At 45.1% G+C, this 19,037-nt stretch overlaps 1 protein-coding gene across 16 annotated transcripts in view; it reads left to right on the top strand.

Annotated features, from left to right (window-relative positions):
* MSI2 (musashi RNA binding protein 2) overlaps positions 1–15,642 on the top strand; it is an 819,550-nt gene extending 803,908 nt beyond the window's left edge. For all 16 annotated transcript variants that reach the window (XM_067472006.1, XM_060757066.2, XM_060757071.2 and 13 more), the window contains one exon: positions 986–15,642. In XM_067472006.1, the coding sequence (XP_067328107.1) occupies positions 986–1,027 (42 nt within the window). In that variant the 3' untranslated portion in view covers positions 1,028–15,642. The remainder of the gene's footprint in view (positions 1–985) is intronic.
* The last annotated feature ends 3,395 nt before the right edge of the window (positions 15,643–19,037 follow it).

Below are 19,037 nucleotides of genomic sequence, written 5' to 3'. Positions count from 1 at the left end.
GAGATTTCTGGGAGTTGTAGGCCAAAAACATCTGGGGACCCCAGGTTGAGAACCATTGATGTAAGGCAGTGGTTCTCAACCTGTGGGTCCCCAGATGTTTTTGGCCTTCAACTCCCAGAAATCCTACCAGATGGTAAACTGGCTGAGATTTCTGGGAGTTGTAGGCCAAAAACATCTGGGGACCCGAGTTTGAGAACCACTGATGTAAGGCAATGGTTCTCAACCTGTGGGTCCCCAGATGTTTTTGGCCTACAACTCCCAGAAACTGTGAGAGCCGTTCAGCAGTGGAACTCTCTGCCCCGGAGTGTGGTGGAGGCTCCTTCTTTGGAAGCTTTTAAACAGAGGCTGGATGGCCATCTGTTGGGGGTGATTTGAATGCAATATTCCTGCTTCTTGGCAGGGGGTTGGACTGGATAGCCCATGAGGTCTCTTCCAACTCTTTGATTCTATGATTCTATGTGTAGGTCTTCAACTTCCAAAAATCAGCTAGTAAACCCTCTGGGATTTCATAGAATCATAGAATCAAAGAGTTGGAAGAGACCTCATGGGCCATCCAGTCCAACCCCCTGCCAAGAAGCAGGAATATTGCATTCAAATCACCCCTGACAAATGGCCATCCAGCCTCTGCTTAAAAGCTTCCAAAGAAGGAGCCTCCACCACACTCCAGGGCAGAGAGTTCCACTGCTGAACGGCTCTCACAGTCAGGAAGTTCTTCCTAATGTTCAGATGGAATCTCCTCTCTTGTAGTTTGAAGCCATTGCTCCATTGCGTCCTAGTCTCCAAGGAAGCAGAAAACAAGCTTGCTCCCTCCTCCCTGTGGCTTCCTCTCACATATTTATACATGGCTATCATATTTCTGGGAGTTGTAGGCCAAAACATCCACAGGTTGAGAACCACTGACATAAGGAGATACACATCTCTTAAGGCTGAGTTGTAATAATGTTGTCCTTTATTGATTCCCACCACCTTCCTCTCTCCACTGTAGAGTATATCTGGATGTCCAGGCAAGACGGGAAGAAGTTTCTGAATGGTTCCATGTCGAAGTGATACGTCATCAGACTTCGAGCATCGCATTATCCCCAAAATAACCCACACAAACTGGAGGTGGCATTCAGCCGAAATCTCTATCATCTCATGAACGTGCTGTATTATATAGAACAACAGCTTTTGAAAACAAAACAAAAACAAAACAAAAATGTATATATATATTAATCCATTTTCTTCATTTTATTATTTTCTTTCTTGATGTTTTCCCCCTCCTTTGAATTCTATTTTAATCACATTTTTGGTAGTATTTTGACATAGGCTTAGTAACGTAGATCTGCTACTTTGTGTGTTTTAGGAGAAACCTAACCATAATATAACTGTTTATATATTAAGGATTTCTTTGCTTTGCTTTTTAATCTCCCTTCCCCTTTTCTTTCTTTTTTTGTCGCGTAAACAAAGCTGAAATGGTGTCATGATTTTTTTTCAGTGGACTGGTACCAATTTTGAAGCTGGGAGCTGCGAGGGGGGGCATTTTTTCAGGTGGAATTTAGCACACACTGAATCTAGAAGTAGAGCAAGCAAGACAAGTGAATGGAAATATTCTATTTTATGCTGGATGGGGAATAGCAGGCTGGCTCAGTAGCAGAATCTCTAGCAGTTCTTACTATTAGTTAACCTAATTATATCTATTTTCGGCAATAAGGTGAGGACCACAACATTTCTTGGGGTCCTTTGTTTTTTCTATAAGTGCATTTTCTGTTGTTTGGAAAACAAAAAATAGAGGCGATAAGGATTTTTTGTGACTTCAAAAACGGAATAAATACTGTAAATACAATTCCATTAACTTACATATAAACTATTAAAGAGAGAGAGAGAGAAATGCATAATATTTTTGTGATGGGAGGCAGACTAAGGCAGTTTCTGTACCAAACTCAAGACGAAGATTTAAGGGCCCAGGATCAACCATTCGGGTCCTTGGATCTGAGCGGGAGACGTGCTGGGGCACAAACGCAACCTCCTAAGGCTCTTGTTCGTCTTGTCGGCAAAGTTTCCGTCAAGTTTTTAAACTTTTTGAGATCGACTGCTGGAGCTGGTCCATGGCAGTTAGATCGACCCTGTTTTGCTTGCTCCGTAGGTGTGTCAGACCTTATAACTGTACTAGCGTCATACTAGCATCTGAGGGCCCATCCAGACAGTACTTTTATCCCAGAGTTTCCGCAGCAAACAGGAGGGTGGCCATTGCTACGAAACCATTCCTACAAAAGGCAAAAAAAATCCTGAGGTTTCCAGGTGTGGGAATATCGTGGTTTCGAGTCGAATATCCACGTCTTCAAATTGGAAATTGTGGGATTTTTTAATCTAGGTTTGTTCCCGGGTTTTAAATGTTTGTTCCTGATTGGTCAGTTCCTAAAAAGAAGCTGACAGTTGAGTAGAAAATGAAAACTTGTTTGTGAAACTTTATGGAGGGCACGTTGTCTTTTAACCAGGACAAAGTCATGCCCCCCCCAGTCAATATTGTGCATCTTTTTGCAAGAAGAGCAATCAGCAACAGCCATGTATAACCCAGGAACAGTGCCCTGTTCTTTGATGCCACAACCAAATCTGTCTGGACAGATGGCCAGGCACCCAGGCTCTAAAATGTGTCAATAATGACAAAGTTCTGTTCCTGGCTTGAAAGTGTGCGTTCCTGATTGATTGTGCAGTGCTGCCTTGGGCAGAAGTGGTCCTACTCTGTAAACCAGTGGTTCTCAACCTATGGGTCCCCAGGTGTTTGTGCCTACAACTCCCAGAAATCCCAGCCAGTTTACCAGCATAGAATCATAGAAACAAAGAGTTGGAAGAGACCTCATGGGCCATCCAGTCCAACCCCCTGCCAAGAAGCAGGAATATTGCATTCAAATCACCCCTGACAAATGGCCATCCAGCCTCTGCTTAAAAGCTTCCAAAGAAGGAGCCTCCACCACACTCCGGGGCAGAGAGTTCCACTGCTGAACGGCTCTCACAGTCAGGAAGTTCTTCCTAATGTTCAGATGGAATCCCCTCTCTTGTAGTTTGAAGCCATTGTTCCGCGTCCTAGTCTCTAAGGAAGCAGAAAACAAGCTTGCTCCCTCCTCCCTGTGGCTTCCTCTCACATATTTATACATGGCTATCATATCTCCTCTCAGCCTTCTCTTCTTCAGGCTAAACATCCCCAGTTCCCTAAGCCGCTCCTCATAGCGCTTGTTCTCCAGACCCTTGATCATTTTAGTCGCCCTCCTCTGGACACATTCCAGCTTGTCAATCTCTCTCTTGAATTGTGGTGCCCAGAATTGGACACAATATTCCAGGTGTGGTCTAACCAAAGCAGAATAGAGGGATAGCATTACTTCCTTAGATCTAGACACTATGCTCCTATTGATGCAGGCCAAAATCCCATTGGCTTTTTTTGCCGCCACATCACATTGTTGGCTCATGTTTAACTTGTTGTCCACGAGGACTCCAAGATCTTTTTCACACGTACTGCTCTCGAGCCAGGCATTGTCCCCCATTCTGTATCTTTGCATTTCATTTTTTCTGCCAAAGTGGAGTATCTTGCATTTGTCACTGTTGAACTTCATTTTGTTAGTTTTGGCCCATTAGCAGTTAGGATTTCTGGGAGCGGAAGACCTAAACATCTGGGAACCCTCAGGTTGAGAACCACTGCTGTAAACTTTGTTTGTGTGGTAGATACTTCATGAAACATCTGGCGGGCACAGTTTCTCTGGCCAGGACAAAGAATGGGACTTTTGCAGTGATTTTCCACATATCTGCATCTTTTTTAAAAAGCCAAAGTTTCTGGCGGAAGTCCCACGGCAGCCATCTTAGGAGCCTCTAAATCTCACAACAAAGCATCAAATCTGAACAACGGAGGCAGAAATCCTGGGACCAACAGGTCTGTATATCGACATCTTCCGGAGTCCCGGGATTTTTTTTGCCCCGGTTTAAAACCCGTGATTTAGTGCTGTCTGGAAGCGCCCTAAACTAGACCTCTGTGCATGCCTTTCTTTGACATTAACCGTCTGGTTAGGTTTTTAAGTTCTTTTAAAGGACACTGCTTTTCCCAAAACTGAAAAAGCGAGCCTTTTAATATTTGACAAAAAGGGTATTTAATGTTTCAAGCACACTTTTTGGAAGATGTTCCTTTCCCATCACCTGACTGTCCATCCATTTCAGCACTTGCCCCGCTCTTTCTCCCGCAGCCCCTCGGACCGAGCGCCAGTCGACTCCGGCCGTGGGTTAGGAGACGGGGCAGGCCGTAGAAAGCTTGCATCCTTCTCACCTTGTATCCATCTCTTTCCTATATTAACCAATTAGGGAGAAACAAAGGTTTCTTTTTTAAATAAAAAAATAATTATTATTCTGAATACCTCAGTGCTACAAGTTTGTCACCCTAGACGCAAGAGAAGTTTAATTTATTATAGATGAAAACAGATTTGAAAAAAATAATAATGTATAAAAACATCATTGCACTGTGACTGGTAGGGAAAAACTGACAATTTCCAATTTGCACATGTTTAATGTTTGGCTGTTATGTATATGGTCCTCTGCTGGGGAGGAGACTTATGAAGGATATTTTTTAATTTAATTTTTTTAATATGGGTCAAATAGGCCGGCAACAGCAACTCGAAGTACAACACAGTAGATGATATTACAAGCATAACTATAATAGTGTGGATATATTCTTTTTTTAAGACATTAATAATATTGACAAGTTTTATTAATATTTTTTTAAATTGTTACGTTTATAAATTTGGTACTCTAGGTACAGCCAGAATAAGACACTGAATGCGACATTTGTTAAGAGAAAAAAAAAAGGCTGCTGCACTCCTATTTTTGTAAAATTTTACTAACAAGTAGGCTAATGTAGATGTTCCATAGACAAGTTAGAGCAAGGCATCTTTGAACACTCACCCAAGGCACCCAAATGCGAAACCGGAAGGAGGAAGGAAGAAGGGGGAAATCCACATTTCTTGTCCCTTGTTTCGTTTTCTTTAAGATCCACAACAATAAGGTTGTGGGGGAGAGGAGGGTGTTGTATAATGGTTAAAGGTGTTTTTTTCTTATTTCAAAAACAACCAGAATGCTGGATGCTTTTTGGAAAAAAAATTTATTGAGACTTGATCAAGTAGTATACTAGAAAAAAAGCAGACCAAAAATGATGGTAATAGTAATTAATTTATTTACTCATAAGTAAATAAAATAATTAACCAGAAACCAAATTCCCCAAGAGCCAAGTGCTTTTTTACAGGGAATATACTATATATAGCAGGCACTGGGTGAGCTGGATGCGTCCCCATGGATGCTTACCTCGGGCCCTCCTAATTTTCCCTGTCTTCTTGGCAGGAGGACATGGCAGCCCACTATGTCTTTATGCCAAAAAAGATGCGGGAGGAAGGCACATAGCAGCCGAGAGCCTTCTGGAGTGCTCTCAGCCACCTTGTGTCTTGTCCTCCTCCTGGCATAAGAACAGTGCGAGCAACCCTATCCTAAAGGAGGACAGCTCAAGGAAGGCATACAGCAGCTGAGAGCCCTCCTGAGCACTCTCAGCCACTGCCTGCCCGCCCTCCTCCTGGCATAATACTAAGAGTACCCTCTTAGCCCAAGGATCTTGGGGTGGGGGGAGGATAAGGGCAATTACCACATGTTCCACCTTCCTCCTGGCATAAGGATGGGCCGAGCAGCACCATCCTAAAGGAGGACAGCTCAAGGAAGGCATGCAGCAGCTGAGAGCCCTCCAGAGTACTCTCAGCCACTGCCTGTCTCACCCTCTTCTCGACGTAATACTAAGAGGGCAGTCCAAGGATTGGGGGAGGATCAGACAGTCAGCACGTGTCCCGCCTTTCTCCTGACATAAAGGACAGTGCGAGCAGACGCATCCTAAAAGAAGACAGTTCAAGGAAGGCATGCAACAGCTGAGAACCCTCCTGAGCACTCTCAGCCATGCCTGTCTCACTCTACTTCACCAAGAGGATCGGGGGAGGAGGATCAGGGGGGAGGATAAGGGCAGTTGCCACACATCCCGCCTTCCTCCTGGCATAAGGACAGTCCTAAAGTAGGACAGTTCAAGGAGGACATGTGGCGGCTGAGAGCCCTCCGGAGAGCTCTCAGTCGCTGCCTGTCTCACCCCCCTCTATGCATAATACCAAGAGGGCAGCCTGAGGATCGGGGGGAGGATAAGGGCAGTTGCCACACATCCCGCCTTCCTCCTGGCATAAGGACAGTCCTCCTAAAGTAGGACAGTTCAAGGAGGACATGTGGCGGCTGAGAGCCCTCCGGAGAGCTCTCAGTCGCTGCCTGTCTCACCCCCCTCTATGCATAATACCAAGAGGGCAGCCTGAGGATCGGGGGGAGGATAAGGGCAGTTGCCACACATCCCGCCTTCCTCCTGGCATAAGGACAGTCCTCCTAAAGTAGGACAGTTCAAGGAGGACATGTGGTGGCTGAGAGCCCTCTGGAGAGCTCTCAGTCGCTGCCTGTCTCACCCCCCTCTATGCATAATACCGAGAGGGCAGCCTGAGGATCGGGGGGAGGATAAGGGCAGTTGCCACACGTCCCGCCTTCCTCCTGGCATAAGGACAGTCCTCCTAAAGTAGGAGAGTTCAAGGAAGACATGTTGCGGCTGAGAGCCCTCCGGAGAGCTCTCAGTCGCTGCCTGTCTCACCCCCCTCTATGCATAATACCAAGAGGGCAGCCTGAGGATCGGGGGGAGGATAAGGGCAGTTGCCACACATCCCGCCTTCCTCCTGGCATAAGGACAGTCCTCCTAAAGTAGGACAGTTCAAGGAAGATATGCGGCGGCTGAGAGCCCTCCGGAGAGTTCTCAGTCGCTGCCTGTCTCACCCCCCTCCATGCATAATACCAAAAGGACAGCCTGAGGATCGGGGGAGGATAAGGACATTTGCCACACATCCCGCCTTCCTCCTGGCATAAGGACAGTCCTCCTATAGTAGGACAGTTCAAGGAGGATATGTGGCGGCTGAGAGCCCTCTGGAGAGCTCTCAGTCGCTGCCTGTCTCACCCCCCTCTATGCATAATACTAAGAGGGCAGCCTGAGGATCGGGGGGAGGATAAGGGCAGTTGCCACATGTCTCGTCTTCCTCCTGGCATAAGGTCGGTGCGAACAGCCCCATCCCAAAGGAGAATGGCTCAAGAAGGCATGCTGTGGCTGAGAGCCCTCTGGAGCACTCTGGAGCTGCTCCCTGCATAAAACCAAGAGGACAGCCCGAGGAGTGGGGGAGGAGGATTGGGAGGGGAGGATAAGGGAAGAGGCAAGCGGCCTCATCCTTATGCTGGAAGGTCAACCTGAGGATGACCTGGGCCCTGCCCTGCCCTGCCCTGCCCCTGCCTTCTCCTAAGTCCTCCTGGCCGAGCCCACAATGCACCCCCAAGGCAAAAAAGTTTGCCCATTCCTGATATTTAGCAATGTAGATGACACAAGAGTACAACCTGTCAAGGACTTCTTCTCCTCCTCCTCCTCCTTCCGGCGTGCTCTTGGGTCATTGGGGGGCTGCCCCCCCAAAAGCCCTGCGGGGGAAGGGTTCTGCAGAGCCCCCGTTTCGTGCCCCAAAGGGGAGCTTTTTCAGGAGCATCTCCTGAGAGCGTGTGCCTCGACCCTATGCTCCCCGCATTCCTCCGCATTCAGCCCCTCTCACCTCATAGAAGATTCTTTGTTAATCATTGTTGTCTATTAAATAATGTATAAACATGACTATCTTGTAAGAGTGCTGTCCTGATGCTAGTGTAGTTGTGACGACCCTGACCCCCTCCCTCTTTTCTTCTTTCTTCCTCTTCTAGTACATATTGGTAGTTGTATTGTAATTAAGGTTAAATACATAGTCGTAGTTATACAGATTTAGGACCAGTAAGGATAGAACTTTCTCTTATTTAAAGGTAAAAAGAAACGGTCATAGTTTTGGGCAGGTTTGGTTCTTTTAATTTTGTTTTTCCTATTTGTTTCATTTTTTTTTCCTTTCCACTGATCTCACGTGGTTTCAACTAACCAAAGGTCTCACAAAGGAAATAAGAAATGCTGGCAAAACTAACTCGTTGGCGGCATTTTGTTGATTCCCCCACCCTTTGGCTTTGACAACGAGGGTGTGCCATACTACCTTAAATGCTAATGCTAGATATGCAAAACTGGATTTTTTAATTTATTTTTTAAAATAATAATAATAAAAAAGAGGGAGGCATGGTAGAATAAAATGATTTTACTAAGAGAAAAACATATTTTTTTAAAAAAGGATGCTCAGAAGAAGAAAAAACACTGATAGCCTGTGTGAATATGTTTTAGATGTTTCTATACCTTTTGACAAGCCCCAGGGGCTCATCCATAGCACAACTTGTGTGGAGCCTGATTATGTTTTCCAACTGGCTTCCTAGGCTAAGATTAATGTTAGTTCCCACATTCATCTAGAAGTTTGTTTTAAACAGATTTGGGCTTTGGAGGGGTTTTTTTTACCTTTTAAAAAAATTACAGTAGAGTTTCGCTTATCCGACCTTCGCTTATCCGACATTCCGTCTTATCCAACACTCTAACATAACGCCCCTTTTCCTTCAGTATTTCCCCTTCAATTAAAGCAGTGCTCCCCAACTCTCTCTCATAGAATCATAGAATCAAAGAATCAAAGAGTTGGAAGAGACCTCATGGGTCATCCAGTCCAACCCCCTGCCAAGAAGCAGGAATATTGCATTCAAATAATATTAGTTCCCACATTCATCTAGAAGTTTGTTTTAAACAGATTTGGGCTTTGGAGGGTTTTTTTTTCAATTTTACCTTTAAAAAAATTACAGTAGAGTTTCGCTTATCCGACCTTCGCTTATCCGACATTCCGTCTTATCCAACACTCTAACACAACACCTCCTTTTCCTTCAGTATTTCCCCTTCAATTAAAGCAGCGCTCCCCAACTCTCTCTCATAGAATCATAGAATCAAAGAGTTGGAAGCGACCTCATGGGCCATCCAGTCCAACCCCCTGCCAAGAAGCAGGAATATTGCATTCAAATCACCCCTGACAAATGGCCATCCAGCCTCTGCTTAAAAGCTTCCAAAGAAGGAGCCTCCACCACACTCCGGGGCAGAGAGTTCCACTGCTGAATGGCTCTCACAGTCAGGAAGTTCTTCCTCATGTTCAGATGGAATCTCCTCTCTTGTAGTTTGAAGCCATTGTTCCGCGGCCTAGTCTCCAAGGAAGCAGAAAACAAGCTTGCTACCTCCTCCCTGTGGCTTCCTCTCACATATTTATACATGGCTATCATATCTCCTCTCATCCTTCTCTTCTTCAGGCTAAACATGCCCAGTTCCCTAAGCCGCTCCTCATAGGGCTTGTTCTCCAGACCCTTGATCATTTTAGTCGCCCTCCTCTGGACACATTCCAGCTTGTCAATATCTCTCTTGAATTGTGGTGCCCAGAATTGGACACAATATTCCAGGTGTGGTCTAACCAAAGCAGAATAGAGGGGTAGCATTACTTCCTTAGATCTAGACACTATGCTCCTATTGATGCAGGCCAAAATCCCATTGGCTTTTTTTGCCGCCACATCACATTGTTGGCTCATGTTTAACTTGTTGTCCACGAGGACTCCAAGATCTTTTTCACACGTACTGCTCTCGAGCCAGGCTTTGTCCCCCATTCTGTATCTTTGCATTTCATTTTTTCTGCCAATGTGGAGTATCTTGCATTTGTCCCTGTTGAACTTCATTTTGTTAGTTTTGGCCCATCTCTCTAATCTGTCAAGATCGTTTTGAATCCTGCTCCTGTCCTCTGGACTATTGGCTATCCCTCCCAATTTGGTGTCGTCTGCAAACTTGATGATCATGCCTTCTAGCCCTTCATCTAAGTCATTAATAAAGATGTTGAACAGGACCGGGCCCAGGACAGAACCCTGCGGCACTCCACTCGTCACTTCTTTCCAGGATGAAGAGGAAGCATTAGTGAGTCCACACTGCCATATATTCCAGTTCAAAGCAGATAATGTGGAATGTTATTCAGCTATGTGGAAGAGGCCTGAGCCATAAAATGAGCCTGAGGCTAAAGACCTCCTTTCTAGCCCTTCATCTAAGTCATCTCCATTTCCAATAAGTGAAAAAGGCAAGAGAAAGAAGAAGAGGAGGAGGGAAGAAAGGGGAAAAGAAGAAGAACTGGAAGCGGAAACGTCCTCCCTCCTTCCCTCTGTGATTTCCACGCCCCTCTTCCGCATCCGGGAACTTCCTGCTGGGCTGCTGTAGCCCCGAGGCATTGCCTTGCCTTAACCCTTTGAGTCCCTATTGTTAGTATTCTAGATGTCTAGCGCCACGTCAAATTATCCGAAATTTTCCTTCATTTTTCCAATGTTCTGCCAGCCCATTTATGTTGGATAAGCGAGACTCTAATGTAAATTTTAAAGTGCAAAAGGCTCCGCTGCCCCATTATTTTAGTCAAGGACGGCAGGCACAAATCTCTCTCGTTTCCTCCCAAATGTCCCCTTCCAAACATTGCCTTGGAGTTCGGAGAAACCAAAACCTTGCAGTCGGTGCAAAACAGGGATTGAAAAGCACCTCCATGGAGAGCGCATTGGGCGGTGCTTCTTTTTGTGCCTCAAATCCATTATCCGTTCACTCATGTGAAAATCAGAGTCTAGGGACCCATTCAGATTTCAGAAGGACAGTGCTATGGATCCACAGGAAACATCATGGAATCCTGGGATTTGCGGTTGATGGAGGAGCATTTAGAGCAGGCATGGACAAACTTCGGCCCTCCAGGTGTTTGGTCTTCAACTCCCACAATTCCCAACAGCCATTACGAAGTATGTTGATGCCAGAGAGTTCCATCTAGAGCAGTGGTTCTCAACCTTCCTAATGGCATGACCCCTTACTACAGTTCCTCATGTTGCGGTGACCCCCACCCATAACATTATTTTCGTTGCTACTTGCTGACCGAAAGCTCAGCAGTTAGAATCCAGGGAGCAGCGTGAGCTCCCGCTGTTAGGCCCAGCTTCCACCAACCTTGCAGTTTGAAAACATGCAAATGTGAGTAGATCAATTGGTACCGCTTCTGTGGGAAGGTAACGGTGCTCCATGCCAGCCACATGACCTTGGGAAGCGTCTACAAACGTCGGCTCTTAAGACTTAGAAATGGAGATCAGCACTATCCCCCCAGAGTCTGACACGATTAGACTGAATGTCAGGGGAAACCTTTACCTGTACCTTACTTCATAACTGTAATTTTGCTACTGTTATGAATCGTAATGTAAATATTCAATATGCAGGACGTATTTTCATTCACTGGACCAAATTTGGCACAAAGATCCGATACACCAAAAAATGAATCCTACTGGGGTTGGGGGGCGGGGTTGATTTTGTAATTTGGGAGTTGTAATTGCTGGGATTTATAGTTCACCTACAATCAAAGAGCATTCTGAACTCCACCACCAACTGAAGTAGGCCAAACTTCTCACATAGAACCATCACAACCAACAGAAAATGCTGTGTTTTCTGATGGCCTTTGGAAGGGGTCCTCAAACTTTTTAAACAGAGGGCCAGGTCACAATCCCTCAAACTGTTGGAGGGCCGAATTCTAATTTGGAAAAAAAAAAAGAATGAATTCCTGTGCACAATGCATATATCTTATTTATAGTGCAAAAACACTTAAAACAATACAATAATTAAAATGATAAACAAATTTAACAAGTATAAACTTATTAGTATTTCAATGGGAAGTGTCGGCCTGCTTTTGGCTGAGGAGATAGGATTGTTGCTGTTGTGTGCTTTCAAGTCATTTTAGATGTAGGCTGACCCTGAGCGAGGGCCGGGTAAATGACCTTGGAGGGCTGTACTCGGCCCCCAGGCCTTAGTTTGAGGACCCCTGGTCTTTGGTGACCCTTCTGACACCGCCTTGCAACCTCCAGGTTGAGAAACGCAGATCTAGCACCTCCCCAAACTCATTAGTATTTCAATGGGAAGTGTCGGCCTGCTTTTGGCTGAGGAGATAGGATTGTTGTTGTTGTTGTGAGCTTTCAAGTCATTTTAGACATAGGTTGACCCTGAGCGAGGGCCGGGTAAATGACCTTGGAGGGCTGTACTCGGCCCCCAGGCCTTAATTTGAGGACCCCTGGTCTGACCCTTCTGACACCCCCTTGCAACCTCCAGGTTGAGAAACGCTGATCTAGCACCTCCCCAAACTCATTAATATTTCAATGCGAAGTGTCGGCCTGCTTTTGGCTGAGGAGATAGGATGGTTGTTGTTGTTGTGAGCTTTCAAGTCATTTTGGACGTAGGTTGACCCTGAGTGAGGGCCGGGTAAATGACCTTGGAGGGCTGTACCCGGCCCCCGGGCCTTAGTTTGAGGACCCCTGGTCTGACCCTTCTGACACCCCCTCAGAACCTCCAGGTTGAGAAACGCAGATCTAGCACCTCCCCAAACTCATTAGTATTTCAATGGGAAGTGTCGGCCTGCTTTTGGCTGATGAGATAGGATTGTTGTTGTTGTTGTGAGCTTTCAAGTCATTTCAGACTTAGGTTGACCCTGAGCGAGGGCCGGGTAAATGACCTTGGAGGGCTGCATCTGGCCCCCGGGCCTTAGTTTGAGGACCCCTGCTCTAGATGCATCATCAGTGGGATTCAGTGTGCTCCCTGGCTGTAGGGTAAACTACAACTCCCACTATGGTGAGTCAATCACTGGTGGAGGTCACAGTTTTTCTTGTTGTGGGTGAACTGCAATTCCCAGAAAGGAAGGTCAATTCCCCCCAAATCCCTCCAGTAATCACATTTCGGCATATTACGTATATGTGCCAAGTTTGGTCCGGATCTATCAGTGTTTGGGATGCTCTCTGGATGTAGGTGAACTACAAGCCCCCCAAATCAAGGTGATTTTTTCCCCAAAGACCTCAGTATTTTTTTTGTTGGTCATGGTGGCTCTGTGTGCCAATTTTGGTCCAATTCCATCTTTGGTGGAGTTTAGAGTGCTCATTGATTACAGGTGAACTCAGTGCCTACAACTCCTATGAAGTATGGTGAATTCTCCCCAAATCTCACTAGTATGTTCAGTTGCTGATCAATTCTTCTGTTTGCTGTGTGCCATAGAAAAGAATAGGGCCTTAGTTTGAGGACCCCTGGTCTTTGGTGACCCTTCTGACACCCCCTCGCAACCTCCAGGTTGAGAAACGCTGATCTAGCACCTCCCCAAACTCATTAGTATTTCAATGGGAAGTGTCGGCCTGCTTTTGGCTGATGAGATAGGATGGTTGTTGTTGTTGTGAGCTTTCAAGTCATTTTAGACGTAGGTTGACCCTGAGCGAGGGTCGGGTAAATGACCTTGGAGGGCCGTACCCGGCCCCCGGGCCTTAGTTTGAGGACCCCATGTCTTTGGTGACCCTTCTGACACCCCCTTGCAACCTCCAGGTTGAGAAACGCAGATCTAGCACCTCCCCAAACTCATTAGTATTTCAATGGGAAGTGTCGGCCTGCTTTTGGCTGAGGAGATAGGATTGTTGTTGTGAGCTTTCAAGTCATTTTAGACGTAGGTCGACCCTGAGCGAGGGCCGGGTAAATGACCTTGGAGGGCCGTATCCGGCCCCCAGGCCTTAGTTTGAGGACCCCTGGTCTTACCCTTCTGACACCCCCTTGCAACCTCCAGGTTGAGAAACGCAGATCTAGCACCTCCCCAAACTCATTAGTATTTCAATGGGAAGTGTTGGCCTGCTTTTGGCTGAGGAGATAGGATGGTTGTTGTTGTTGTGAGCTTTCAAGTCACTTTAGACGTAGGTTGACCCTGAGTGAGGGCTGGATAAATGACCTTGGAGGGCCGTACCCGGCCCCCAGGCCTTAGTTTGAGGACCTCTGGTCTGACCCTTCTGACACCCCCTCGCAACCTCCAGGTTGAGAAACGCTGATCTAGCACCTCCCCAAACTCCAGGACCCTGTAAGATGGACTCATGGCAGTTAGGATGGAATCACAGCTCCATATTTCCGAGGTGCGAATGGGCTCCAGGAAAAATAGTGATGGAATTTCTGCCTATTTCCATAAGTTTCGGATAGAATTGATAAGAACACTCCGCAAAATCCAGGCACAGACTTTTCTTTTCTTGCTGTTGATTTGAACGTATTTTTTTGCCCTAAGGATGCTAGTTTTTGCTTTCTCCTCCTACCCAAGAGGAGGAAGAAAACAAACTGCGCCATCCTATCCTCAGTTGAAACGATCTTGATTAAAACGAAGATCAAACTGACCCTTTTTAATTCTGCGTAACGTTCCTTTTAATTTGAATTTTGTAGCTTTGGACTTTAAGGTAGCATGGCTCTTTTGCTGTAATTTTTCCCCTTTGTACAGCAGTATATACACAAGCTAATGAATGTGACACATCACGCTAGGCTAGTTAACTCATTGGGTAATTGTTGGTAAATAATAATGACCTGAAAGGTGTCTATAGAGTTTTTTTTCTCCTCTTCTTCGTCTTCTCCTCCTCCTCTTCCTCCACCAGCTATGAACCCTGTATGGCTCTTTCAATCTCTGAGTGTGAATGAGGGCTAGGGACGCCAGCCACCCAAACCATCCTGTTCCATTTGCCATCCAATTCAATGCAAACACACAACAAGACTAAAGCAATATAGTTTTACTACATTTCTTTTTCTCAAAGGCCAGCCATGGTTATGTAATAATATATATATTGCATATGAAATTGTTTACAAAAGAAAAAAAAACACTAACTACTTATTTTTTACTCTTGGGTGTTATTTGTTTGGAAAGCTTTTCTTATTGTTTTGAGGTTGTTGGGTTGTTGTCGTTTTCTTTTCCTGAATAGCAAAATGGTTGGAAAAAAAAGCAAACCGAAGCTATGTTTCGAGTGACAGGGGGCCTTAGACACACCAGCAGATTTTCCCAAAAGATCTGCGTCAATACACTGTAGAGTTTCATAAAAGTGTGCAGAATCCAATTCCAGCCCATTCCTTGCAGCGTGCAAGCACTGCATGAGATTCTGCCGGCTAAGCAATACTTTAATACTGTAATTTTAAAGAAAAATTACCAAAAAATAAAGGAGTTCAAAAATCAAAGCTATTTGTTCACCAGTTACCAAACAATCCGAATGTATTGTCTTGAAAACAAACAGGAGTCACCCGTGCTATATAACCTGTGTTCTGTACATAACGCCAACGCCGCCATGCGTGGGACGTGAGTGTCATTTTGAATCCTAGTGAAAAGCAAATAATCTCACTGTATATGTTGTACGCGTTTTGAATTCCATCAGTAATTCAATGCAAAGTCTTGGCATTTTTTTCAGGTGGTTCTCAATGTACTTAATCCACAAGGACAACACAGTGGCCAGGCCTAGCCCTTTCCTTTTATATTTTAGTATGAACTGACGCGAACTTTGGTAGTGACTTTTTATATACATATATAAATATATATATATACATACATATATATATATACGTGTATCTATATATATCAAGCATCTTTCAGGTCTCTGTGTATGGCTTTCCAAAGCCCTGTTGTAAAATACTACATGGATGGGGGTCTCTCACATCACAGATGTGGAAAGTATAATTTTATATTTGTATTTTCAAATAAATAAGTTTGTGAAAGGTTTCCATCCTCTACTGTGGTCCAGAAAATCAATGTGTTTGTCTCAGAAAAAAACAATAAAAATAAAAAAATCTGTTTTGAAGAGCGTTGTGTGACGTGTCGTTTGCATCCATCGCTTGACACCTAACTCCTACCACTTAATCACATTTACTAAATCCCACTGAGTGCTACACTTAAAATCTGGGAAGCCACTCTTGTCATCACATTAGTTAGGAGCACCTGGTGGCGCAGAGGATTAAACCCCTGTGTCGGTAGGACAGGTTGCAGGTTCGAATCCGGGGAGAGTGCAGTTGAGCTCCCTCTGTCAGCTCCAGCTCCTTATGAGGGGACATGAGAGAAGCCTCCCACAAGGATGGTAAAACATTAAAACATCCGGGCGTCCCCTGGGCAACGTCCTTGCAGACGGCCAATTCTCTCACATCAGAAGCGACTTGCAGTTTCTCAAGTCACTCCTGACACGACAAAAAAAATCACATTCGTTTGGCCTCAAGTGTAGGATAGACCATTATTCATAGAATCATAGAATCAAAGAGTTGGAAGAGACCTCATGGGCCATCCAGTCCAACCCCCTGCCAAGAAGCAGGAATATTGCATTCAAATCACCCCTGACAGATGGCCATCCAGCCTCTGCTTAAAAGCTTCCAAAGAAGGAGCCTCCACCACACTCCGGGGCAGAGAGTTCCACTGCTGAACGGCTCTCACAGTCAGGAAGTTCTTCCTCATGTTCAGATGGAATCTCCTCTCTTGTAGTTTGAAGTTATTGTTCCGCGTCCTAGTCTCCAAGGAAGCAGAAAACAAGCTTGCTCCCTCCTCCCTGTGGCTTCCTCTCACATATTTATACATGGCCATCATATCGCCTCTCAACCTTCTCTTCTTCAGGCTAAACATGCCCAGTTCCCTAAGCCGCTCCTCATAGGGCTTGTTCTCCAGACCCTTGATCATTTTAGTTGCCCTCCTCTGGACACATTCCACCTTGTCAATATCTCTCTTGAATTGTGGTGCCCAGAATTGGACACAATATTCCAGGTGTGGTCTAACCAAAACAGAATAGAGAGGTAGCATTACTTCCTTAGATCTAGACACTATGCTCCTATTGATGCAGGCCAAAATCCCATTGGCTTTTTTTGCCGCCACATCACATTGTTGGCTCATGTTTAACTTGTTGTCCACGAGGACTCCAAGATCTTTTTCACACGTACTGCTCTCGAGCCAGGCATTGTCCCCCAATCTGTATCTTTGCATTTTATTTTTTCTGCCAAAGTGGAGTATCTTGCATTTGTCACTGTTGAACTTCATTTTGTTAGTTTTCGCCCATCTCTCTAATCTGTCAAGATCGTTTTGAATTCTGCTCCTGTCCTCTGGACTATTGGCTATCCCTCCCAATTTGGTGTCATCTGCAAACTTGATGATCCTGCCTTCTAGCTCTTCATCTAAGTCATTAATAAAGATGTTGAACAGGACCGGGCCCAGGACGGGACCCTGCTGATGGCACTCCACTTGTCACTTCTTTCCAAGATGAAGAGGAAGCATTAGTGAGCACTCTCTGGGTTCGTCCACTTAACCAATTACAGATCCACCTCACCGTAGTTTTGCCTAGCCCACATTGGACTAGTTTCCTTGCCAGAAGGTCATGGGGAACCTTGTCGAAGGCCTTACTGAAATCCAGGTACGCTACATCCACGGCATTCCCCGCATCTACCCAGCTTGTAGCTCTATCGAAGAAAGAGATCAGATTAGTCTGGCATGACTTGTTTTTGATAAATCCATGTTGACTATTAGCGATGACCGCATTTGTTTCTAAGTGTTTGCAGACCGCTTCCTTAACAATCTTTTCCAGAATCTTGCCCGGTATCGACGTGAAGCTGACCGGACGATCCGATATTGAGCCATGCAGGAGCAACTAAAAATCGAAACGAATTTTTCAATTTAATTCATAATTGTTTCGTAATTGGTTCGAAATCGTTTCGAAATTGTTTCGTTATTATTTCCGTATGTCTGGTGCAAGTTTTATAGTTGTTGTTAATTTATTTTTTATAAAACAATCACACCAACAGTCAACAACAGAGGGAGAGGGAAGCTTCAGAAGTTCCCCCTGTCCCATTTGGAGGTTTTTTTAGCGTATTGCGCAATCACATCCGCCATTAACGAATCAATTTGAAATTTACAAAATTTCGTAAATAACGAAATTTTTTTAAAGAAAAATTCAGCATTCTTTTAAAAAACGAAACGCAATGGACCCCCTAAAAACGAAACGAGTTTAGAAACAAATTTTTCCGTTGTTACCCAGCCCTACTAACTCCTACCACTTAATCACATTTACTAAATCCCACTGAGTGCTACACTTAAAATCTGGGAAGCCACTCTTGTCATCACATTAGTTAGGAGCCCCCGGTGGCGCAGAGGGTTAAACCCCTGTGTCGGTAGGACAGGTTGCAGGTTCGAATCCGGGGTGAGCGCAGTTGAGCTCCCTCTGTCAGCTCCAGCTCCTTATGAGGGGACATGAGAGAAGCCTCCCACAAGGATGGTAAAACATTAAAACATCCGGGCGTCCCCTGGGCAACGTACTTGCAGACGGCCAATTCTCTCACACCAGAAGCGACTTGCAGTTTCTCAAGTTACTCCTGACACGACAAAAAAAAAATCACATTAGTTTGGCTTCAAGTGTAGGATAGAGCATTATTCTACACCTCATCACACTACAGAATGAATCCATTTTAAATCTGGTTTCTGCCTCCTGCAGATCTCTATTTTGTAGTTTAGGGAGGAGCCTTAACAGCCTCACTAAACTACAAACCCCAGAATTCTGCAGAAATTCCATACTATGCAGTCCTGGGAGTTATAGTTTTCCAAGGGCCACACCCTTCTCTGTGCTTTCCCTCCCTCCCGGGTTTCAACAATGAGCAGGGAGAGTGATAGTGTGCGGGGCCAAATCTCTGCAGTGTGAAAGAATACTGAAAGGAAACTGAGAGATATTTAACAGTGATAGTTGGTAGGGGAAACATCCATTTCATTAAAAACTGAGTAAGACTGAGCTCTTCTCTGCTAGAAGGCATGATCATCAAGTTTGCAGACGACACCAAATTGGGAGGGATAGCCAATAGTCCAGAGGACAGGAGCAGGATTCAAAACGATCTTGACAGATTAGAGAGATGGGCCAAAACTAACAAAATGAAGTTCAACAGGGACAAATGCAAGATACTCCACTTTGGCAGGAAAAACAAAATGCTACAGAATGGGGGACAATGCCTGGCTCGAGAGCAGTACGTGTGAAAAAGATCTTGGAGTCCTCGTGGACAACAAGTTAAACATGAGCCAACAATGTGATGTGGTGGCAAAAAAAGCCAATGGGATTTTGTCCTGCATCAATAGGAGCATAGTGTCTAGATCTAAGGAAGTAATGCTACCCCTCTATTCTGCTTTGGTTAGACCACATCTGGAATATTGTGTCCAGTTCTGGGCACCACAATTCAAGAGAGA

This window comes from Anolis sagrei, chromosome 11, assembly GCF_037176765.1.
Source record: "Anolis sagrei isolate rAnoSag1 chromosome 11, rAnoSag1.mat, whole genome shotgun sequence".
Taxonomy (NCBI): Eukaryota; Metazoa; Chordata; class Lepidosauria; order Squamata; family Dactyloidae; genus Anolis; species Anolis sagrei.
The sequence above is the reverse complement of the archived record's forward strand: the minus strand, read 5'-3'. Positions and strand labels throughout refer to the sequence as shown.